Below are 26,251 nucleotides of genomic sequence, written 5' to 3' on the forward strand. Positions count from 1 at the left end.
GACAGTAGTGAGATGTGCTGTAGGTCAGACAGAGGAGTTCAAGGTAGAGGTGGGGCTACATCAAGGATTGACTTTGAGTCCCTTCTTGTTTGCTGTGTGATGGACAGGTTGACTGGATGGGTCAGACAGGAATCTCCGTGGACAATGATGTTTGCGGATGACATTGTGATCTGTAGTGAGAGCAGATGGAGGAACACCTGGAAAGGTGGAGGTCTGCTCTGGAAAGAAGAGGAATGAAAGTCAGTCGTGGTAAGACGGAATACATGTGTATGAACGAGAGGGAGGGAATTGGAAAAGTGAGGTTACAGGGGGCTGAGGTCAAGAAGGTGCAGGAGTTTAAGTATTTGGGGTCAACAGTCCAGTGTGATGGGGAGTGTGGGAAAGAGGTGAAGAGGCGAGTGCAGGCAGGTTGGAGTGGGTGGAGAAATATGGAGATAAAATACTATCAAAAATGTTACAAATGCGTGTTTAACGTTTTGTCTGTAACAAGCCATTTGTCTGTGTGTGATCCACGCATGCGTAGGTAACAATGTGTACGTACTTTCTAAAGAACTGCACACGAAAAATCGATTTTAAGCATTTGTAAAATGTGTTTTATGTGCAGTTTGTACAGCACGCATTTGTGAACAGCATGACACACACACAGACAAATGGCTTTATACATGCAGATTGCGCAGCACGCATTTGTGATCCTCATGACACACACACACAAATTGATTGTTACAGACAAGACAAAACGTTAAACACGCATTTGTAACATTTTTGATAGTATTTTATCTCTATAGAGAAAGGTGTCAGGAGTGTTGTGTGACAGAAGAGTGGCAGCAAAAATCAAAGGAAAGGTGTACAAGACAGTAGTGAGACCAGCTATGCTGTATGGGTTAGAGACTGTAGCAGTGAGGAAGAGAAGAGGCAGAGATGAGGATGTTGAGGTTCTCTTTGGGAGTGACCAGGATGGACAGGATTAGGAATGAGCACATCAGAGGGACAGCTCAGGTCGGCTGTTTTGGGGACAAGGTCAGAGAGGCCAGATTGAGATGGTTTGGACATGTGCAGAGGAGGGATATTAGTTATATTAGTAGAAGGAGGAGATGGAGCTGCCAGGCAAGAGGTCAAGAGAAAGGCCAAAGAGGAGATATATGGATGTGCTAAAAGAGGACATGAAGTTAATTGGGGTGAGAGTAGAGGATGCCGAGGATAGAGTTGGGTGGAAACGGATGATTTGCCGTGGCGACCCCTAATGGGAACAGCCGAAAGAAGAAGAAGAAGATACATCGCTGGAATATATATTAAACTCCCTTTAATAGTAGAAACCTCCCACAGACCCTGGCTCTCGGTGGGCGGCCTTCTGCCTCGACTGGTTGGGGTGAGTGGATAGAGGAAAGAGAAAAGAAAAGCAACAAAACACAACAACAAACAATCGAACATGGGCAGGTTGATGTGGCCAGTGAATGCTTATCAGAGACGTAGAACTCCAGAGCTAGGGCTATCTGCAGAAAGGTACAGGTAGAGAGAGAGGACACACTACGGGACAGAGGAGACACAGTGACGCTTAATGGTGGCATATAGATGCATAGAGAGAGAGAGGGGAGGGGGAGGTGAGAGGAGAGGAATGATACATAATGTGACATTTTGAGTTTGGTGATACTTTGACTTTCAATATTTTGTCCCATCCCTAGTGGAAGTGGAGGTGTCCTTTCTTCCTGCAATCTGTCACTTCCTCTTGCTCGGCAGCCTACAGGTCACATCATAGATGTCTTAAAGGAATATTTCGGGATTTTTCAAGTTGGTGTTAAAACAGTATCGGTGTATTCCTATGTACTTGATAATGGGTCTTCTCCTACTCTCCACGCCGACCCTGAATGTTTCTACATGGAAGGTAACGACGCTGCAAAAAATGTTGTACAAACAACACAACTTGTTTTGTAAAAACATGCACTCCAAAGTTCATCTGAGGCTCAATTGCAGCTTCAACTGTCCCACTAAGCTCATTCGAGTCAGAATATTTCCATTTACAGTCTGTTTAAACCTGATTTCCCTCTTTTATGTCTTTGGACACTACCTTGCTGTGCTGCAGTGGAGGGATACACAACAGAAGCAGTGTGCATATAACAGTCTGGGGACACGGAGTCTCAAAGATGTGGGCATGCAAACAGACTGTGTCGGGTCTTAGCTGTGTATTGTTGTTGTCTTCATGGGGAATGTAGAATCATTATTGTAGTTCAACTCATATTTGGGACTAAAACTCAGAATACTTTTTTTTGCTCATAGGTTAGAATAGTTTTGAACTAAATCTCATATGAACACAGACCTGTGCTTGTATGCTCATAATACTAGTCTATAGACTGTAGAACATGGAAGCGGACCCAGTCCTCCCTCTGTGTCTGTCTTTGAGTTGTCATGCCATAGATTTTCCTTCCATCTGTTCTTCTTCACATCTCATTTTTCATTTCTCCAAGAGAGTCAGAAACTAGATTATTAATAATATATTGTCAAGGAAAGTGGAAGAAAAAGTGGAAGAAAGTGACGGGTTGTGGACTTAGCAGTTCACCGCACTGTAGGCTTATATAGAGATGTTCAAACTGATAAATTACAACACTGGTCACATTTGCTGGCTAAATATTGTACAAACGCAGTATGGTTGTGATTACTGTAGTTCTGTTTAACTGATGCCAGAGTGCTGTGTGTGATCACAAAGATAATTTTACATTGGATTGTAACATGAAGCTGAGTTAAAAGTTTGAATAAGAGTCAAAGTTGTGGTCGCATGAAAACTATTGAGTATTTTAAATGTGCCTGATAGTTTCCAAACAAATTTCTATGTAGCATTAGCAGTCACATTAAAAACATACTTAAACAGACCAGAGGAAAGATGTTGGCCTGGATTTTATACAACATGTCTTCAGTCTGAAAGGTTCTCTTCAAAGACAAAAACACACAAAAGAAGACCAGGAAAAATCAAAGATCGTCTCTCTTTGTGTCTGTGCAGTGAACAGAGTATCTGCCAGGCGCGAGCCGCTGTCATGGTGTATGACGATGCCAATAAGAAGTGGGTCCCAGCCGGTGGATCCACTGGCTTCAGCAGAGTCCACATATACCACCACACCGGCAACAATGCCTTCCGCGTTGTGGGACGCAAGATCCAAGATCATCAGGTCAGTAGATGAAACAAGGACGAATGGATTCCCCTACCACCTGTTTACACACAGAAATCATATTCATAAGTCAGCTGGTCAGATGTATGCAGCAAACAAACATCTGCTGCACCAGTTGGACATTTTTACTTAAAATGAAAGAACCAAGTCAAGGTTTGATGGCTGCTGTTTAAACTGTGAACTGAAATGCCCATTTCCCTCTGTGACCTATTCTCAAAACGTGTTTAATGCCTTTAATTATATATTTTGTCAGTCAGCACATAATTCTCAGTATTTAATGTGTTCTGACTTCCTGGATGGTTTGCTTACATCAGTTATGTTTGTAAACATGGAAAAAAAATGTATACGGAATACTTATTTTTATTTTTCATTTGAGTAGCACACAATGAATCAAAAAAAGCTGGTATTCGCATAATGGTCAAGTTCAATTCCAAGTCCCGAGTCACCAGTGCCCAAGTCCAAATCGAGTCATGGATTCAGAAAATCAGGACTGAAGTCAGACTTGAACAGTACATCACTGAATGATTCAGCGCTAACAAAAAATGACAAACATTAGCTGACTTTATTAACTAATTGCCTTTATATACAGAAAAAATGGTGAGGGAGTGAGCGGCCACAGTGACTGTGTTTGTGTTAGAGGTTGACACTGAGCTTTGGGCCGAATATCTGTCTGTGTGGCACTGCTATCATAAGATGCATATTTCTTGTTTGTTTTCTCCTCTGCCAGCTACATTAAGCATCTAGTGTTACACTGGCTGAGTTTCTCCTCACATTTACTGACCGCTTGTTTTATTACCGTGTCCATCAACAACACAGGAACTGCAGAAAGCTCTCCCTGCCTGCCAGATAGTGGATTATTTGTTGCCAGTTTAAAATAAATTTAGCCAGGTCAAGCCCTATACCTTGTTTTCCATAAACAAACAGATTGGTTACAGGTTGTAGTGCTAGTAGAGCAGTTTATTGGCCAAAGCAATAATGTGCCTTCAGGAGAAAATATTACATTTATAAAAGCTGGTCTCAGTACTATACATGCCTGATGTTCGCTGTGGGCATTCTGAAATGTGAACTAACCACAGCACCCTGTAAGATAAGCTTTGGGCCACATGGTCCCTTTGGGCAACTGTTTTGGATTCATTTTCTTATTAGTGTGGATGTCAGATGACTTGGTGATCATCTCTTCAGTCATAAACCAGCGTGTGTACATTGACCCCACACTTCACTGCACCAGAAATTCCCTAATTATGATACAGTTTAAGATCCTTCAATTACAAACACTTTTTTCATTCTGTGCATGGCGGACACTGAGTGACAGATGAACTGACAGCACAATACCTTTACTCCTTTTTGTCTGGATTTGCACTTTTAAGCCCCAAAACTCAGGTCAGCCTTGCACATACTGTTACATACACTTTCCTTTTCAAAATGCTTTCTAAAATCTGTTTAACTTTCCAGTGCTTCAGATATGCACCACAATTAGACAGTATTTTGTCAGGGTGACTCCATAAGTTGGGTAAAGAATGCATTAGTTACTGGTTAGTAGCCGGTCTAATGGATAATTCTTCTTTCCTCCATCTTCTCCCCGTCATGGCCATCAACAGGTGGTGATAAACTGTGCCATTCCCAAGGGGCTGAAGTACAACCAGGCCACGCAGACCTTCCACCAGTGGCGTGACGCCAGACAGGTCTATGGTCTCAACTTTGGCAGCAAGGAGGATGCCAATGTATTCGCCAGTGCCATGATGCACGCCCTGGAGGTGCTCAACTCCCAGGATACAGGTAAGACTGCCTTACAGAGTATGTGCTTCTCAGCAGCTCCTAAAGGCAATGTGTGTGTGTGTGTGTGTGTGTGTGTGTGTGTGTGTGTGTGAGAGAGAGAGTCTGCATACATCACATGGTAACATTTATGCTAATAATGTACCTGATCCCTTACAACTAAAATAAATTAAAAAAAGACAAGCTGTAGTGCTGTATCACCTGTGCACATGTATTGGAAGCTGTGGAAATGAAATCCTAACTCCCAGTAGTGTTAAACCACCACATTCATCCATAATATGAGTGTGTTTTCCTTTTCTATTTAAAATGTATGAGCGTTGTATAAGATTTTGAAATCTGTGTTGGTGGTGGTGTAACGAAGGAAATTATACCCAGAATACATCTTCAGTGGAACGTTTTTCATTATTTCGTGCATAGAGCGTGGTTATATTTGCTTGTTGTGACTGAATTATCGCTCAAGTCTTGTGCTGATTTTTATTCAGGATTAAGCATGCGTTCACATGTGGCCAAACCTGATTTGGTAAAGCTCACTGAAAATCAGATGTTTAGCAACAAAAAAGTCAGTTGTACCTCCAGTTTTTTTGTTAATACGGTAATACGCTCATGAAAGAAAATGTACACATTTGGTTTTTATTAACTGAACTGTTGCTGCAGACCTCAACATCCGCTGCAGATCCCACTCACTCACACTGCCAGCAGTCTCTGTTCAAATTGAGCCCAGTCCAGTTTAAACAGATACAAGCATCATGTCATTTTGTATTAGGCATATAGACTAGCTCTTGGCAAAATATCTAAAATATCCAACTGTCATAACCCAGGCCTCCAAAATAACATGAGCTTTGTTTATTTCCAGTAACCTTGTGAGAATAAAAGCTCAGCAGAAAATATGAAGTGGCTTTTACACCAAAGGTCTTAGGGATTTACACATATTTAAGAATTGAGCATTAAAATGAAGCTGTTGTTGTTGGGGGGGGGGTCGTCAGTATCTTGCCCAAGGACACTTCGACACGTGGACTGCAGGGACCAAGAATTGAACCTTCAACCTTTTGTTTGGGGGACGACTGCTCTACCCACCCCACCACTGTCGCCTCCGACACCATAGAGATACAGGAGTGTGAAATGCAGGACCTCTAGATTGAAAAACCTTCTTTCCAATTGCCATCAGACTCCTAAACAGCTGACAGGAGTATACAAACAATCAAGACTTACTTCATGTAATTCCACCTGTACTGTTTACATTTGAAGTTTGCAAATTCATATTTGCACATGCGTAATTGCACACTCACTGCTGCCTATTGAACATACAGCTCCGACGTAGCATACATTATTTATTTATTATATTTATATTTGAGAGATTTGGGAACAGCAGTAGAGAGTAAACAACAGGCAGTACCCTACAGTAGGTCCAGCATTTTATTGCTCTTTGTGTGGAAGGGTGGCAGAGAGGGTGGGAGGGGGGAAGCATGGTTTAATGTCCTCGAAATGGGGATTGGGGCCTGCCGGTATTGTGTCCGCCGCCAAGACACCGTGTTTTGCGTGCGCCTGCATGCACGTAGCACCAGAGCCGGCCTGGGGATTTATGAAGAACCGTCACCACAGACCACAGATTCGGGACTCTCTGTGAAGCACGGGGGGCCGCTCTTACCGTACCCCCATTGCAGCTTCGCCAGCGCAGCTAGCTCATCCATTCATCTCAGGGGGGAGCGGACGATGGCGAACATGGCCCATACCTCCGTTTCCTCCCCCAGCACCTCACTCCAGCCCTGCAGTCCCACCTCTCCCGTCGCATCACCTCGCATCCCCGTGGAAAATCCCCGGCAGCTCACCACAAGGAGCTCAGAAGGATTGCTGGCATTGATGGCTGACTGTTGGCAAACAGGGTCCTCCCCAGGCAGACTCAAAACCTCGTAAAAAGTATAAAAACTTAATGCAGACGCACTAAAACTTGTATTTCTGGTAGCCCAACTCCCCAAAAGTTTACGGGAAAGCGACATAGCACTAAAAGCAACACAGAAAACCTAGAAAACTTGAAAAAAAAAAAACACAAATCGAGCAAGAGCTGCTTGGGGCAGCTGCCACTCCGTGTGGAGGCGGAGGTGTCGTTACCAGGAGAGCAGTCCAACAAAAAGGATGAGGCAGTGTCTCGGGTTGATAGAACAGGCAGGGCATCGGTATCAGAATAATCAGGCACTGAGGGGAAAAAGAGCTGGAGGGTCTAGATGATGCATAGAGCAATTTGGCAGGTCCCCACAGAGTGAGGAGCTGCTATATGCTGTGGTGAGCAGGTGTGAATGATTGAGTGGTAGGTCATACCACCGTGGTTGATGATATGAAGTTCCCTGGAGTCAGGGTGAGCTGGGGATAGGAAGTAGTTACAGAATAAGAGCATGTGGCAGGAAGTGGATGGGACAGAATCATGACAACTGGGTTGGTCTAACCTGTGGTACTGGGTTGAATGTGTGCGAGTGCCAGGAGGTCACTGCTTATAAAAGTGTTTTATGCTGAAGCAGGAGGAGTGTGACCAGCAATATATGACTGCCATATATATTTATATATAGGTGCTGCACTCCTGCAACTAAATATTTATTTCTTCCTCTGTATTGTGAGCACACCTACTAACATCTTGACATAATGCATTCCCAGCTCCTTATCCTGAACCTGAAATCTTAAAACTCAAACCAAATATAGGATTTTAACCCTGCACTGTATATGAATAAATCTACTTGTTTACTTTCCACCGAATAGAGTTTAATAGAGATAACACTTAAACATGCAGCTCTTCAAGGGCTCCTCCCAGAGAACCGCAATTGCAAATCTGGACTATTTGTCTGGGCACCCAGGCTCAAACTTGGCAGCAGCTTATTTCTACAGAGACATGAAATGTTGCTAACTAGGGATCGTCGTTTATTTTCAGTACGCCATGTGGTTGTTGATTTTGTGAAACCTTTGTGAGGAGGAGATTGTGAAACCTGAGAGAGCTGGAGGTGCAGTGAGGTAGAGAGAGAGATGCATAGAGGGTCTCTTCATCCCCGACCCATGGAAACAATCTAAATTCTCTGGCCTGTTTGTTTTTGTAGGTCATGAGGGTAAGGATATGGTATAAACATTCAGGGGTACAACACCTGCTCCAGCCATGCACCATATCAGTGTGGCATGTGTTTATGCTTTTGGATTATGACGGCACATGGCTACACACACACATGCACACCCTCCATCTATCTGCCTGTCCCACTTTACTTTTTCTTGATGAGCTCATGGTGTCTGGCAGCAAAACGCAGGTTGGCATAGTGGCAGCCTACACACTGCAACATAGCTGGACACCAGCACAGACACTTAGACACTGAGAGAGAAGGAAATGCTAGTGAGAGAAAAAATCTAAGAAAGAAGATAGGAAATGACAGAAATGTTGAAAGAAAAATATATGAGAGAAGGAAAGTTGTTTACTACAGTGCAGAACAAGTAAAAATAGTTGTAGAAAAGGAGGATTTAAAAAAAAAGAAAGGACAAAGAGGTCAGAGGTCCACCAGCTTTCTAGTATATTTTCTGACTGCTCAGGTCCCATCACGGAGGTATCTATAGACATGCCTGCTGCAGCAAGAGTTCACAGATTTGTCCAGGAACAACAGAAGATCAGCCGTGCTCGAATCACCCTCAGGAGTGAGTAGTCAACCTGATATGACTATTGGAGGGGGGCAGGTGCATGCCTGCTGGTTGGTTGCTTCCTAAAGACAAGGCTTGTCTACATCTGTTTGATCTTTGATTATTAAGGACAAGACTTGAAAATACAAAGGTATAACTGAGATTTCATTTTGTTTGGGTGAAATGTAGTGCTGAAATAATCAGCTGACAGAAAACTGGAAGCAATTTAGAATCTTTTAACAAGCAAAGACATCAAATATTCTTTGGTTCCTGCTACTTAAATCTAACTATCTACTGCTATTCTGTTTTTCCTGTTATTATAAATTAAATGTCTTCTGGATTTTGAACAAATTTTCAGAGAAAATAACTAATCTGAAGACATTTTCTTGGGCTTTGAAAAACTCTAATGGGCATTTTGCCTATTTTTGACGAGATAGACTAGCTTGATGTCTCAATCAGTATTGGTAGGGGATTACTGTGGGGTTTATTAACCAATAAAAGAAAAGAATGCAACCCTAACACAATTACAATTAACAGTGTAAAAAGAGCAGTGTCAGCCATGCACTGACTTTGTTGATGTCATTATACTGTAAGCATAAACAGAATGTGCACGTATGAACCTATACACCAACATGTTGCCTACAGTATAGTTACTTTTGTGGTACTTGTACCTTTAACCAATCAACTTCACACAGTGAGGTATACAAATGAATCACTTTATCTGTTCTTGGTTCAGCTGAAGCAAATACCACACATGGCTGTATTCTACCACCACTTCATTGTACAAGTAATGATCTGAGTGAAATATCCATAAGTGTGAGTGTGTTTGTGTGTGTGCGGGTCAGCAGCATGTCAGCCAGAAGCAAGGCCTGTATGGAGATGTCCCCTGATTGGCTACAGAGCCTTTTTGTACTTTCACTGGTTTAAGCTGTGCTCCAGTTGTTATGTAGCAACAGTGCAGGATGGCGGACAGAGGCCTGACCACAGTTGCCATGGTCTCCTGATCTTTGAAAGAGAAAAACATGTTGTTAGCCACAGCACATGTAGCCCATGTTTTATTAGTGTGTCCTGTGCTAAGTGCATGCTACAGTCATGAATAAACAAATTCAAACAAAAGTATAAGCCGATAATTCAGTGCCATGAAGGTTTTTAGAATAAACATGGCCAAAAACAACAGAAAACAAGCTCAGTTGTCACTTGTGAAGAAATCACATGGGAATCCAAAACATTCAAAACACCTTAAGTGTATTTGTATAGCATAGCATCACATGACTCAGCACTAGCATGGTTCCTTGTCTCAGAATAGCTGCTTGCATCTCCTGTGTGTGTGTGTGTGTGTGTGTGTGAGAGAGAGAGAGAGAGAGAGAGAGAGAGATTGAAATAGGTCTTGTGTTGGGCTCACTGACAGCTGTTTGCTGGCAGGAGAAAGGACAAATCAATCAGAGTATGGGGCCGTCATTTTCTGTGCCAAAGCCAGAAACATGAGGAGAGATGAATTCCCACAAAATAAATTCTGTTGAAGCAACAGTTAACAATATCATGTTGTTTTTGAAAGCGTAAAGTAAAAAAAAAAAAAAGACATTAGTAGAAGTACTTTTTAAAAACATAAACACATAGCCTAAATAAGTTTAATAATAAATAAGTTGTTTCAGATACCCTAGAATTTCTTTTTTTTGTCAGCAAGATATATACTAAGTAGGTAACAGTAAGCTGGTAGCTGCTGGACAAATGTTGACATTTCTGTACTGCAGTTTACACCGAAAATTATATATGTGAAATAAGCTGATACCGGTTAGAATCCTTAACTGGTCTAGAACATGGAAGAAGATGTACTGATGAAAAACCTGCCCTAAGGTGGCTGTGTTTTTGAGTTTAAGGCCAGGGACTAATTGGTGGCAAGATCACTGCAGGAACACTTAACTAAACCTTAAATCCGCACAGCCTTTCCAAGAGGAAGTAAGCAAAACACTTAAACAGCCAAGACCAAGCCAGAATTTTGACTGTTTTGACTGAGACAGCTAAAGCACAGACCCAACAAGACTTCAGTTATGCTAATGTGTTTCCATCTTTAGCCTCTGGTCAATAAGCCAGAGACTAAAATCAGTTGTCCTTTCATCTTGCAGTGCAGAGCATGCAGAATTCTTGCTCTAACCTTGCTGTTATGCAAATGATGATCATGAATTATGCATTAAGTTTCCTGTATTTGAATTGTAGGTAACAGTACTGAAAAATGGTCAAGGGTTTGTAACTGTCTTTGTTTAAAGTCCCTCCCTCATTTTGCTTGTTTCCAGCCATTTAATGTTTAATCTTAGGTACCTCTAGATTAGCTTTTTCCCCCCTAATAACTCCAAATAGTGTGAACGATAAAACCAGAGAGCCTTTTCCGAGAAACAAGAGGATAGTTCATGAAACGTGCACAACTCCTGTTGCTGGTGTTGTCTCAAGCGGAGAGCACAATGAACCACAACGGCATTAATTAATTAGAATGTCTCCTCAATAGATAGGTAAATGGTATACAGTATGTACCAATGAAAAGAGATGTGTAATACTCTAAACAAAGTGGGTAATTGAAAAACCCCATATTTTAACTGGCATAATTGCTGACATTACAAACAAGGCATTAACAGACATGCAACGTGTTTGGTTATTTTTTTTTTTTTTTTTTTTACGACTTACAGCTGAACATCAATGGAAATCTACATTGTTTAGCTTTATAGGCCTATATGTGCATAACCAAACTGCTTACAACTTGTAAGTGCACTGGAAAGTGGTGTAACCATACTAGCCATTATCATCAGCTCTAGATAGTCTTCTGCTGAGTTCTTGTTTGAGACACAACAACAGCATTGACGCCAACCAAAAGTCAGACAACACTCACTGTAGCAAATACTTACACTGTTGTAGTGCCGTTTTGAGGCCAGGCAGCGCCAGGATGTTTTCTTTTGAGGTGCTTGTACTCGGCCATTTCAGTTTTATAGATGTGCAGAGAACCATTTTATTAGGTCTTTTTTAGAATTCGCACATTTTTGATGAGCAGATTCGAGCTCTTTGAGATAAAGTCTCATTTGCAGTATGCCCAGAAATCGGAGCCACCTTAATTGGGGATGAACTTAAACATCACTGTACAACACATCAACATATTCCACCAAATTGAAGTAATTGATTACACTGGTGTGTCTTTCCAGCCCTACGGATACTACTTCAAAGTCTCAATTTTAGCTTATTTGAGTTTGTTTGTGTTGATAGTGAAAAAACTGCGTGGGAGACCTTTGAACACGTAGTGCTTAAATTGCAGGGGTTCAGTTGTGACTGGCCACTTGGTTACTAAGGGATTCTTGACTTTAACGAATTCTTCCACAAAATAGTTCATACGTGAATCAGAGCTGATTGAGAGTTGCCAGTCAGTCGATATGAGGAGAAATGAATGACCATAAAATGTGAAGCTTTTTACCATCCAAGTCTGGCAGTGGAATGGTGAGCTTTGTTGTTCTACCAGAACAAGCCTTTTTATTTTGCTTTTTGACTCACTGTAGTTTCATGGGTGCTTATGAGTTTAGTAAAGTAGAGTTTAGATGCTTTTGACCCAGTTTTTGATTGTTTGATGGACAACACATTATCTAGTGCCTGCTATTTCCTACCCCTGTCTTCGCTGACACCTCAGTGAATACCACAGTGTTTACCTTAACCCTCTATACCCATCTAGGGCAGCCCATTTGTTGCCAGGCAGATCTAAAACTATAATAAGTACATGTTTGCTGGTTGTGTCACTCTGACATATGATCCCCCTCATCTGACACTGGTTTTAGGATCATCCGTCCATGTCACTCAGATATTCTGACAGGGCAGTGGGTTGGAATCAAATGTCCAGCATTCATAAATAGGGGGAGGTGTAGAAGTGTAGGTGTCAGTGTCCTACTGCCCTTCTAGACACCCTGACTACCATGAGCCCCAAAATAATCCCTCAGCATGTAGGACGGTGAAGGGGTCTGAGGTGGACACAGAAACCAACGGAGACTGCTCAGTCCACACTGGACCTGTCTCCAGCAGATCTGTCTGTACTAGGAGCCAGCTAATTAACATACTTGATCAAGACAGAGGTCGTGTGTGAACCAATCCTTTGGCTAAAATTGGTCACTTTTATGTTGCCTTTGTAATTTAGCAGGCAAGAACTTTTTAGAGCTTGATCTTAAACAGTTGCATTCAGACTAAACAAATGAACCAAGAGAATTTCATCATCCTGTGCTGCAAGCCATTCACAAATGACTTCATCGGTTCATTGGCTCATTGACAATTTATCAGGGTTCCCAGAGGTCCTTAGAATTAGAGAAGTATACTAAATAAGAATATTTTCTGAAAATGAGTGGGTGTCCTTAGGAGACTTTTTTTTCTCTGTGAATCAAAGTAAACAGCTGGAAACCATCATTGTGCCTCTGGACCTTGGAGGTGTAATTTGTTAAAGCAGCAGCTTTAAAAGATTTTTTTTTTTCACCCTAGCATCTTTGCAAGATGAGACCTAAAGACATGACTTATTGTACAACTGAGAGTCTCAAGACGTAAAAAGTCATTCGTAAGTCACTGAATTTGATAGAGTATGTGTGAGCTTTTTTGTTACTTAGCCACCAAATAGGTTCATGGATAGAGATAACTGATGGGGAGAGTAGGAAGCCAGATAGAGAATTGGTCATCTAATGTACTCTAATGGTTATTGATAGAGCATCCTTATCAGACCTTAAAGAACCATTTGACCGTCTTCTGCTGGAAACACTGTTGTCAGCAAGAACATGAGGAGACAAAGCAGCTTAGAGCCATTAGGCACATGCTCAACGCTGTAACAAATACATCATAATTTCATAGTACATTTTCTTAATTCAACCTACAATACAGAATACTGGAGGTATTCATTCATGTATGGTTCTCTAGAGAGGCCAAAAATTGTTGTTAAACATTGCTCTTGACTAGGTTCTTAAGTGAAAGCTTATTTATTTATTTGAAATGATGGTGCAGCTGTAATATTTTAAAGCTGTGCTTATATTAAAATGAAAATAATTGATAAAGCAAAAATAATGGAAATTCATAAGGACCTATCCATGGACCATGAGCCAAATGGCATGCTATTTACTGAGCAGTAAATGGTATATTTATATCTTGCGTCATTGACTGTTCCTGCTTTGACTGGGCTGTAACCAGTCATAGGTTGTATCTACTGGTGCTGTCATTTTTACCCAACAACAGTTCTCAGAGCATGACATCATGAGCTCCACATGACACTATATGTGGATTCTGTCTTTCAAAATGTATCCACCTTGTCATCTTGCTATCTGATCCTCTGGTGGGTGGTCTCAATAAGCCCGTACCTGGATACTTGTTTTATAGTCAGGCTGACTTTGACAAAGTGAAGACAGTTGAAATGGCCTTCACATTTTTCCACTGGAGTCTGTCTGTGAATGCATTGTCCACCAAAGCAGAGCGTGTGACAGAGCTCCGAGGAACAAATCTGTGTAATCGTCTAAACACTTGAGGCCTGGACAGTATTTTATTTATAACTCCTGTGTGTTTTTTAGTTTGAGTGTCTCCAGTAGGATGACAGACATAAGAGTATGGAGGAATGCACAAAAAAAAAAAATCTTCATCTGCTGCAGACACACAGAGCAACCTTGACATCTTGGCAGTTGCCAGCATCACCTACTTACTTAGACTAAAGTAGATGGATGGCAGATTTGATGGCAGGTTATTTCTCGGCTGGTAAAATTGATGAGTGGGCAGGTAAAAGGGAGAATGACCCAGTTTTTAATCTCTGTCCACTCATTTCACCTTGTCACACATAGCTCTTTTTCGTGTTATTTTATCCCTTCTTTTTCTCTCATTGGTGTTTATTATTCCCCCTTTTAGTTGTATTCTCATTGACCCGCTCTCATAGATTTTAAAGGAATGGTAAATATAAGGTGTTCAAACTACAGCCTACAGCATAAGACAAACAACTAAATTTAAAAAAAAAAATCTGTTTTGTAAAGCATTACATTCCTGTTAAAGACCACTAACACATTAAATTTCTTAAATGTCCATCTCACCCAAATGACAAAAATATTTTTCGTCAAACATGTTCAAACATTAGAACTGTATGAAAATGCGCAGCCTCCTCATTCAGTTCAGTGACACAAGGTACAAGCATAGTTTTCCAGCAACAAACGCGGTCGTCTGCAAAATTGTCCAACTTTGCTCAGTTTTGTGATTGTACAGACAGTGGACAAAACAATTTTCAGTGATAACTTTCCAAAGTTGTCCTTCCACGCAGTATTAGTAACTGCTGTGCAGTTTTTTTGTTTTTGAAAAACCTTCAGGCTTATTTGGGGCAACTAATGAGTAATCAAGTAAGCTGCTGATTATTTTCTCTATTCATTAATAGTTTATTCCACAAAAATGGTGAAATATGCTCATTAGTTCTCAAAGCCCAGGGTAATGTCTTCACATGTCTTGTTTTTTGTGACTTTAGTCCAAAACACACAGATTCAGTTTTCAATCTTAGAAAACCAAGATGAACAAACTAATATTGGAAGCAGAGAATGTTTAGCTTAAATAAAATAAAATTACTGAAATGATCAATTGTCAAAATAGGTTGATTATTTTTGGACTAATGAAATAATTGATAATTGATTTGCTACTTAACCCGGACTTCCCAGATTGTATTTATTCCTCTTTATCAAACCCATTTAAAAATAGTTTTCATTTTTCTTTACACAATTTGCCTCGCAATATTCAACTTCAAAACACTTCCTGAACCGGTAGCCCAGATAAAACTTCAAACGTCATCAGCGATATCACATTTTCTAAACAATACAGTGGAACCTTTGATTGCAAGTAACCCAGTCTGCAAGTGTTTTGCAAGATGAGCAAAAATTTAGGTTCGATAAACAAGCGAGGTCTCGCAATACGAGTAGTACATACGCTTTGTCTGCCGAGCATCATGTCACAACTGAGCTGATGGTTCTCACGCCTCACTCATATAGTCAACATCTGTAATGCAACAATGGCCCCTCACGCCAGCCATGATTCTTTTCAAAGGTAAAGTGCAGCTTAATTTGTTTTAACTTGTACTTTATACTGTATTTTGTATTACTGTAATCATTTTTATATGAATAAGTGGTTGTGGAATCAATCATCTGAGTTTCCATTATTTCTTATGGGGAAATTTGCTTTGATATACGAGTGCTTTGGATTACGAGCACATTGCTGGAATGAATTATACTCGCAATCCAAGGTTTCACTGTACAAGCCTCGACACCAAGCTTCACTTTCCACTGCCCTGAGTACTTGATGTGCCCTTTGAAACCTTGGTGTTCAGCCTGCCGTCACTACATTCACACACCTTTCTTCTGCTCCAGAGCCACTCACCTTGCCTTGCTGTGCTATCAGCTAGATTCCTAATTACCTGTCTTAGGCTCCACCCTTTTATACCTAACTCGCCAAGCAGAGAGACAGCTGACTTGGCTACAAATTCCCTATAACCAACCTACACGAGGTGGACTTTAACTTTCCAGCCATGCTCCTCTGCCTCCCTGGCTAATTCTATGTATTTCAGTTTCTTCCTCTCATAAGCTGTATCTACAGCATTCTCACAGGGAACTGTCAACTCAATAAAATACAAAGTCTGCTGTGCTTCTGACCACAACATAAGTTCTGGTTTGAGGTTAGTGTTGATCTTCTCAGGAACTATGAGCTGATTCCCTAAATCTACTTTCATTTGCGAGTCTCTCCCTGCCTTTAGCTGGCCTGCATCCTGCCTTTTCAAAATTACTTGCTTCCTGCCTTTTTCACTGTCATTAACAAACAAAATGCCCTCGTGTTTCTTCTCCTGATTTTACCTCTAAGTGGCTACTTTCAACAGCTGCTGCTAAATGTTTTGAGCCGGGCTTGTTTTACACCCTGAGAGGATGTGCTGAAGTGATGCTATACCTGAATACAAGGGACATGTCGGGTCCTCACCTATCCATCTGTTCAATTTTTGGAGAGATGAAAAAACATCATAAGTTGAACCTAGAATGAATCTAATCCTTCCTGCCACCAAGTCTCACATTTCCCTCCAACTAGGTTTCTTCCTTTCTAAATCTTCGCATCTCATCCACTGTCCCTGCTGAGCCTGGGAGACTGACTTTGCACATCCTCCTGCCTCCTAATCTCCTCAATAACCATGTTGTAACTGCCCTACAATATCTCTATGTTTAAGAGCTGCCTGAGCCTGCAACACTGCCTCCTTCAGGTCCCACAACATAATGTTGCTGCCACCATGGAGATGTCATTCCAGAAACACTGTTCTGGTTACTCTGGATAATCCTAGGCCTTGCTGTGAAACGTTTTGTTAGGAACTACTTTCAACCAAAGAAATAGTCGTAGTAAAGTGGTTTCTCCAGAGTAACTGGGGCACAGCAAACTCAATGCTGCTGAATTGATGTAATTTTTGGATGCTTCCGTTCATCTTCATATTCTTGGGATGGAAGCCGTAATACAGGCCAAACAGTCTTTGCAAATTTACATGTACAGTGGCTTCAAAAGGTTTTCAGACCCACTTTTGCATACTTTATTGTGTTGTAGATTTGATTTAAAATTAAACTGAAACTATATTAACTAGTAACAAAAATCAGTTCCTGCACATTGTTGACATTTGCAGTAACTCTCAAAACCTGCACAAATAAAACCCAAACTGTCCTCATGGATCGAAAATCTCTTTTCTTTTGATTTGGGAGAACCAAGTCTCTACATTTGATGATACATCCTTGAATGTCAATGAATAATTTAGGTAAAAGATATTTATATGAAATATCAAACTGTGCTGTTCTGGCCGGTTTTCCTTCCACTACATCCCTACACACACACACACACACACACACACACACACACACACACACACACGTAATGATGTTGAGGGCAGCAGCAGTGTGTCCTTCTCTGTATCCAGCATATGAATAATAGATTGGATTCAGGAAGTACCAGCCCGTCAGGTAGAGTCCTGCCACATGCTATATGCAGCTCTCCTGTCTCCTCTGTCTTTTGTGTCTTGTCACTTTGGTTTCTCCTCATTCTTCATCTCTGCCTGGTTCTCATTCTCTTTCTTCATCTCTAGCTCTGTCTTTCCTTCCTATCTTCATCCCTCCCACTCTCTATCCCTCCCACTCCTCTCCTTTTATTTCGATCTATTATAATCTACTGGAGAACTGGCACAAAGAACAACCACGCCCAGCATTTCAGCGTCAGCTTTAAAGGTTTACCATCAGGATATTAAGGCATCAGATTACAGAGGATAACAGCCTTAACTGGCTGCTGCAGCAGACGAAAGCCTGAATTTTTGTTATTAAATACTTTTGGGGTTTTTTTTTTCTTTTCATGGTGGATTTTTATTCCATAAACATCTCTCTTGAGCTTGTGGATGATACAGAACTAAGGCGCAGAAAATTGAAAGAAGAATCTTAAGAGTTTGAGCTATGGTTGTGTATGTGACCTCCCAGGATTGTACTGGGGGAGCCGGCAGCGGGGTGGTGGTTGCACTGAGCCCTGGCAGTGGGTCAGATGGGGCCCCACACGGACTATGGCAATATGTTTGCTGCCAGAGGAGGCCCACACTGACGCTGCCTTCATGTAGGTACATGAGCAATGGGAACAGACCTCTGTGGCTGTTTTACTGTTTGTGTGTGTTTGGTAAAATGTGCTGTGGAAATTTAAGGTTGCTTAGAAGGCTTTATTATCAATGTGGAAATAGGAATTGTTCACAGATAATCTGGTTCTCTGACTCTCTTTTCTCTTCTATGAATAGTCCTATGAACTATTTGTACTTCTGCTGTGGGGATGAAGTATTGGAAACACTCTCCTTCCCTGAGGCGTACATTAGTACCAAATACTGATTTCATGACCAGTCTTTTTTCCTCTTTCTGCTATTTTCTGTGAATAGCAGACTACTTCTGTCCTGTCTCTCCTTTTTTTTTCTTTCCTATTAGTAGTGTCTCACATAGTGTTTTTGGAAGTGGGCCAAGCCTAAAGGCCAGTTCATGCTGTCCGTGTCCACAGACGTCTACATAATGTAAATTTCATCATTTTCAACAAGGTAGCAAGGGTTTGTGCGGAAACCCAAAATCTGAGTCTGCACAGACTGTCTGGACTGCAAGCATGCAGACAGGACATGTGCCAGACACAGAGGCTGTTGTCTTGGGTCACTAAATCAGTTCAGGTCTCTATAAACCTTCTGTTTGTTGAAAATTGAAAATGACTGAATGCCTTTTTCAGTTAGGCATCTTCAGAGAGGGTGGCTCTACTATGGCATTAAAATGTAGAAAAGCTCATTTTCTCTACTGTTCCTTGTAAGAAAAAGGTTAAATAATAAGATATGGTAATGAAAAGCATGGCCTAATAAGAACAGTGAGGATTAATCAAATGTAGACCCACTGATCTGATCTTTGCTCATGACCAGCCCTGTAAGGCTGCTGTCTGTGTTCTGTCATTAGCACATAACCTTTATTAGAACCGACAGTAACAAAATTACACCCACAGGCAGCAGAAGATGGAGATGAGAGACCATGTCAGCAATTAGTCACAGATATCTTTTTCTATACCTGTGGGGTCTGAAAATTACAGATGTAGGCCTTCAAAGTGTCATACTTTTTCACCGTGTTGTATTTGTGGTGCCCTGTCGGTGGCATTGCATCAATAATGCAATGTTTTTAATGCTGCACGAGGCTCATAAAATCCAACCTGCAGTTCTCCTTTTGCTACCAGATGCCTACTATACCATCCACCAACATTATAGGGCTCTGAATTGTCAGACCATACAGTATTTTTATCATAAGGTACTGCTTATCATCTGTTACGCTGGGTTTCACGTCTCTAGTCAGAGATCTACTGCATTAAACATGGTTAACACAGCACCATAAGTTAACATCATACAGTAGTGAACACCATGTACAGTAGGCTGCAGAGAAATAGACAACTTCCTTGTAAACATTCATTTTAAATCTGATTTATCACACAGCTGCTGTCATAACTATATCTATGTCGACTTTGACAAACAATGTGGTGGATATAAAATTGTCTGTAGATTTTATCAACTAAAATATTGTCAATTTGAGGTCAATAAAAACAGCAGCCCATACTCTAGGACAGAATGGAGGTTTATCACCTGTCGGTCACAGAGCTATTTATTTAAACCACCCCTGCCAAATTACTTTTTTATAGCCTACTCCATCAGTCACATGTCTCCTAAAATGTTTTTGTGTAACTCCTTTTTTTAGGGGTCGTGGTTGATCCTATGCCATGTATTTTTGAATAAATTAAGCCCTGTATTTTTCTACAGATACAGCAGATAGCTGTTACTGTTCATAGAGAATAGCAGAGCTACACAACAGCACTGGTACATCAGACCCTCAAGTTTGAGTCTGCTTTGCATTTTGCTTTAACTTGAAGTCACTTTTAAGTTTTGTTGTCTTTAATCAAGACATGTAAGAATCAACACATAACCATAATAAACTAGATTTCGAGGGTTACTCAGTTTGCATTTCAGCATTTGAGAGTGCACAGACACAGGTTTGTAAGTGCATACAGATCAATACAGATCTGGGAGCATAGTCCAGGCCATGCATGCTCTCATTTCTTTTTTTGAGGACTGTGGGGCACAAGAGTGGGGGAAGAGGTGCCATGGAGATGGCAGTTCACATATGAGAGGTGTGAGTTGTAGTCATTTCAGTATGAATTAAAACATCCAAACTCTGGCAGGCAGTTGTGTTATGTCCCTGTTCTTCATCTCCTGTTCTCCCTATTTTATTCTTTCATTTGGTTATGTTTAATGCGTCGGGAACTACTTAAGTGCTGACCCAGTCTCCTAAAAATTCTGTCTATACTAAAGTTGATCCACAAATTGAAACACACATTGATACGCATCAGTAACGTGTTCAGTCAAAATTTTCTCAGTCAAAATATCTGGGCCCATACTCAGCAAAGCTTCCTGAGCCCGAAGAGTCGCTCCTAGTGATGAAAGTCTAAGAAAATTCTAGAACTGTGGTGTTTTCCAAAAATCTCCCCTTAAATTGGAGATTACATCCTTGTACAGATGAAAGTTCATAAAGCATTTTAGCCCCTAAGAGATCGCCTATTGTGAAAACTGTTAAGAGTGGACTTTTAAGAAGTTTAAGAGTTTGGGGAAAAGGCAAACACTGAACAACAGTAAGTTAATCAGACGTTAGTTTAGATCTTACAGTGATCATGTTTGTGGTTGATCTCATTAGAGGTGCGTGCACATCTCCCACCCAGCGCAATAATGCAAGAAATGAAGGTAATCACAAAAGTAAGATAAGTTGGCAACTGGAAAATTAGAGTGCAGCAGTGATGATACGTGCATGCTGCAAGCCAACAAAAGTAAGATAACTTGGCAACTGGAAAATTAGATTCCATCAGTGATGATACGTGCATGCTGCAAGCCTCCCATCAGCAGAGTGATCTCACACACCGTTACAACCCTTTCACGCCTCATACTGTGATGCACTACATTTCATGTTCCACTGTTGTTCGCACCTTGCAGGTCCATGGACACAGTCTACACATCATCACACCATCAGAACATGAAGCCATTCTTGAGCAGTTTTCCCTCTGTTAATATCAGATTAAGTGAATAAGTATTGAAATTACCAGCAGCTAAACATAACAACTCTCAGCAGAGTAATCGTGCCACCTGGCACTGAGCTCCGCCTTCAACAGAGCCGGCTCATCAAGACTTGATTGGCTGAAATGTTGCACCGACAGAGCGTCCTTGCGTTCCTTAGGAGTCGCTTTTTATTTGTAATTGCAACAAAATTTGAAAATGGAGTCTTTCACTTGTTTTTCTGTTTAGGGGTGTAAATAATGCCCAGGACCAAGGGCTCCACGTTGCAAGCTGGTAACACCCATTGACTGTATATAAAAACTGGACAAACCCACTGTGACCTTACCCATTGGTTTTCTGAAGGGTGGATTTGAAGCTCAAGTCTGGCTGTCACAATGTGTGGGCCTTAATTAATGTGTAAATTTTATTCTCAGTATAATTTAAATAGGCGAGTTTAAAAAAATCACCCCTGTACAGTTGTCATGGAAGGGGAAGTTCTACAGAGGCCAAAGCTGTTTTTTGTACCAGGCTGTAAACATGTTTATTTCAACTGTAAAGCTGGGCAGTTTAACATGGGAGTCTATGGGGATCGACTCCCCTTTGCTGCTAGCCTCAAGTGGCCATTCGAGGAACTGCAGGTTTGGCACTTTCACATTTCTCAGCCTCGGAGATTACTGCATGATAACACATACCGACACCAAGAGTTATGTGTCACTTGTCAGCAACTGGTGTCGCCACCAAGTCATCAAGAAGCCTAGCAGTGGGTCAGCCACACCTCAGAATTGGAAACAGAATAAGCTTTATTGGCCAAGTATGTTTAAACACGCAAGGAATTTGACTTTTGTAGAGAGGCTCTCAATGTGTTTTGTAAGGCGACAAGAAAAATATACAATAAAAATGAGAATGTGTGCATTCAAAATAGGAAAATCTGTGCAATCAAATAGGAAAGAATAGGAGGAAAAAGAGAATCTATTGATAAATATACACATTATGGTAGAAGAGGTTTCAGAATGAATCTCCTCATCCTTTATCTCCTCGCTCCAATAAAGGTTTTTGTATCTTCAATCATTCAGTCATAACCTTTATTGCCAAGTATGTTAAAATACAAGGAATTTGACTCCAGCTCAGTGGTGCCCGATATGCACCAAATAAAAGTGGGGGGTAAAAACTGAATTACAAGTAAAAAAAACAAGGAACAACCAACCATCAACCAACCATCATAGATATTTAGAAATATCTATGAAATATATATGTGTGTATATATATATATATGTAGAAGTTAAAAATGAGCTATTTTATGTATATAAATTATTTCACTGTGGTGTTTGCTGTATCTTGTTCCTCGCTCAGAGTTGCTCTGAGCAGTTTTATTGTGGTTATGTGTTGATTCTTACAGGTCTTGGTTAAGAGACAGCAAAACTTAAATTAACTTCAGGTTAAAACAAAACACAAAGCAGACTCTGACGCATGAAGTGCCAGCGTTCTGTTTTGTATCCTTTGTCCTATACAAACAGTAACATCTGGATTCTGTGTCTATAGAAAAATGTAGGGCTTCATTCAAAAAGATGTTGCATCGAAATATTACCCATCAAACGTAATCCCTAAAATTAGAGTTGCATAGAGATGTTTTAGGAGACTTGGGGACCTATAGTAAGATGTAGGCTATAAGGGAGAGGTGGTTTAACAAACTGCAGTGGTACGTTTCACATCCAAAAATCACATACTTTCCCATCAAAGCTTGTCTGCATTTGCAGTTTAGTGGTGTACTCGAGCGTAGTTTTTAGGAGAGAGGTTCAGCTCATTTTTCCAACGGAAAATCTGCAAAATATTAAACTAGCATCAAAGTCCACACACAATATAATCACGGTCTAAAGCGAAGCCTGACCACAGCATTTTTTTTCTTTACCTCTAAGTAGACATTCATATAGCAGCCTATGGGCTGTGGTTTGTCTATGCACAGGGTGCTGTACCTGTTAGTGTAGGCTGAGTGTCACCTACAGGCATTATACTGTAACACATTCCATGCTGTGGGACAAATGACACAGTCACAGTGAAAGTGGCCACTTATTGCAGCAGAGAGTGACACTTTGAATGCTTACATCTGTAGGAGCACACTATCTTTGTGGGGAGTCACCTACCTTGCAGGGCTGGAGGTTGCTTGTGTGTGTGTTTGTGTATTCTTCTTAAGACAGACACCTGTTGAGTGCTGTCAGGGAGCTCTCCATCTCACTGCATGGTTTCCAGTCAGCACACACATACTACATCTATAGAATAGAAATATAAGAAATACACAGTTCTAAGTTATTTTAGCTGCAAACCCCAATGAATAAACTGTGTGATAAAGTATTTTTACAGTATTGTCATATGATACCAGGAAGAAAACATTTGATACCACTAAGCCTACTGGTATAGTAGTTGTGGGCTCTGTGGTTTCAGATAAATCTTTTCATGGTCAGGGTTTAGTCACACTGAAAGAGCACACTGGGATTTTGTTGTGTGTCTTTGTTTCTATCTAATGTGAGTTTGTGTTCACCTTTGTCATAAATCTTTTTGCATTGGGTTGTATCGTCAATGTGTCCAGAAATCAGGTTTTTCTGACTCACTGGCTTGTCAGGTGATTTAATGGCATTAACTTGCCTGAAAACCCTGGCAAAATATTTGTTTGGGTTTCAGTTGTTCAGGTTTTAGAACTCTTAGATATCATGTTGAATAATGAAAAAGCAGTAATAATGCACTAATTATTTTGATTTAGGCATGGTAAACCCTGTTTTCTTCTCGTGTGGAAATGTAGTTGATGCCAGTACCAACCATGGTGCATGTACCTCTGCCAAGGCACAACATTTGCTCATGCAAATGGGTCCCTTGTGAAAAATAAGATCCAGAACAACACAAAATGTGTCCTAAAATCCTTTATCCACACCGAATCTGGATGATCTTTGAGGGTATGATAGGCAGTTATACTGTGCATTTCAGGGTTCTATCTTCATTATAGGCCAAGTTATGGCATAAATTAGGCACTAAATGGGGTTTTCAATGTTAACTTTAAATGGCTGTCAGATCAGGAATCCGGATCAGATCTGGTGATAGACACTGTCATCTTACATATGCATGTCAAATTTGTAATGATTTTGCTAACTTTTGGCAGAGATATGAATTTTTTAAATTTTGCTCCATGTTAAAGATGGGGATTTGATTTTTTGTGACTTTGTCCTTTTGCAACCAAAATCTAATCACTTCTATGGTTGGTCCCCAACAGTGTACCAAGTATGCTGGTGATCCATCCAGCCATAATCCTGCTAACCAACACACACACATACACACACACACACCATTCTGGTCAGTCTCCACGGAGTTGTATAAAACAGTACCTCTATGGTGGAGGTAATGATGGCATTAAGTGGGGGTAATGTGTGCAGTGTGTGTGAGCGCCTTGCACTGTTGTAGCTCTGTCTGCCTCCTTTTCAGCTACATCCAAATCCTGAAGTCTGTGGAGTGTGTGTATGTGTGTATCTGTGTGTGGCACACAGAGGGAGAAACAGCACCATGTTGGTCCATCTGGCCTTGCTCAGGTTTTGCAGAAACATTAGCAAATGTAAATGAGACAGTGATGTCTGAGTGGCTTTTAATCTCATGCCAAAGGCTACTAGGGGTACATCAGCATGTGTTGTCACTGTTTCAGAATTTATACTAGGTCCTTTCCACAAAAATATGTACTTAGTTGACTTTTATCTTTTGGCCATCTTTGTTACTTCCTCTATTCAAATGTAGCTACCTGTTAGGTTAATACCGTTGACATACAGTATATACAGTGGACATGGCTTCACCACTTCCTTCCACTATGCAAAAATGAAGCCAAAATATTGTGAATACAGCAGCTGCCATCATGCTTTTTTGCAACCAGATCCCTTAGGGTAGCAACTCGTAAATGGTCTTATATTTGTATAGCGCCTTTCTATGCTTTACAGCACACTCAAAGCGCTTTCACACTATTTGGCCATTCACCCATTCGCACTCCCAAACACTCACACACCAGTGACATCACCGGGAGCAACTAGGGGTACAGTGTCTTGCTCAAGGACACTTCGACACGTTGACTGGACAAGCCGGCAATCGAACCGCTAATCCTCCGGTTAGGAAACGACCTCCTGAGCCACAGCCACCCCAAGTGGCCTGGCAGTGGCATGACAGCATCAGATCAATCAATCAAAGCTGTCAAATCACCCAAAATATACCAATTTTTATATAATCAAATAAACTTACCAGAAAAATGACCACTTGTACACACATCTACATGATAATATCTACCAGAACCACAGAAGTGACCTCTGGGAAAGATTTATCTGATTTGTACTTGAAGTTGTAAGTTTGGCTCCTGTCCCATCCAGCAACATGGAGGAGGTGGGATTTATGACCTGTATTGAAACCAGCCACCAGGGGGCGATTGACTTGTGGTGGTTTCACTTCTGGGAGCTTTTAGCCTGTCCATCATTTTTACATGATTTTATTTACCTTTTTTATTTTGTTTTATTTTATTTACTAATCCATCAATGAATCAATTATCAAAAGAGTAAAACAAACTCATTTGAGAACTGCAAAAGCCAAATATCTGCAGCAGCTTGTTTTCATCTCTGATCTGTTTGGCAGTCATAATATTCAGCTCACTGCTGCTGATGGCGCCACCAACTTTGTATTTTAATAAGTTTGATTAGAGCCTTTAAGTGTCTTGTAGTGCACTATTACATCTATATTTATGACATAATTATTTTTTATGTGTATCTATTTTTGGCTCAGTAAAATAGTACACAGGGAGTTGTGTGTCAATCCAAATGACGATGATGCCAGTTTTATGTCTAATGAGAGCTCTCTGTGTGTGATGCCCCCTGTAGGCCCCACATTGCCCCGACAGGCCCCCCAGGTTCAGAATGGCCCTACACCAGAGGAGATAGACCTGCAGAGAAGGTAAGGACCACTAAAGACCTCAGCTTTGTTTCTGGAATACAAGAGAACTAGTCTGTTTACCCTGTGAGGCACAATTTTTTGTTGCACCCCCATCTCACCTATTTACACTACA

The 26,251-nt window shown here is 40.9% G+C and overlaps 1 protein-coding gene across 1 annotated transcript in view; it reads left to right on the plus strand.

The window, feature by feature from the left end:
- Positions 1 to 26,251, plus strand: part of LOC109968074 (protein enabled homolog) — a 111,089-nt gene that overhangs the window by 28,460 nt on the left and 56,378 nt on the right. The window contains 3 exon segments of the mRNA XM_020614081.1: positions 2,990 to 3,155; positions 4,754 to 4,931; positions 26,067 to 26,139. Coding sequence (XP_020469737.1) covers positions 2,990 to 3,155; positions 4,754 to 4,931; positions 26,067 to 26,139 — 417 coding nt within the window.

Source organism: Monopterus albus, unplaced genomic scaffold (genome assembly GCF_001952655.1).
Source record: "Monopterus albus unplaced genomic scaffold, M_albus_1.0 scaffold142.1, whole genome shotgun sequence".
NCBI lineage: Eukaryota > Metazoa > Chordata > Actinopteri > Synbranchiformes > Synbranchidae > Monopterus > Monopterus albus.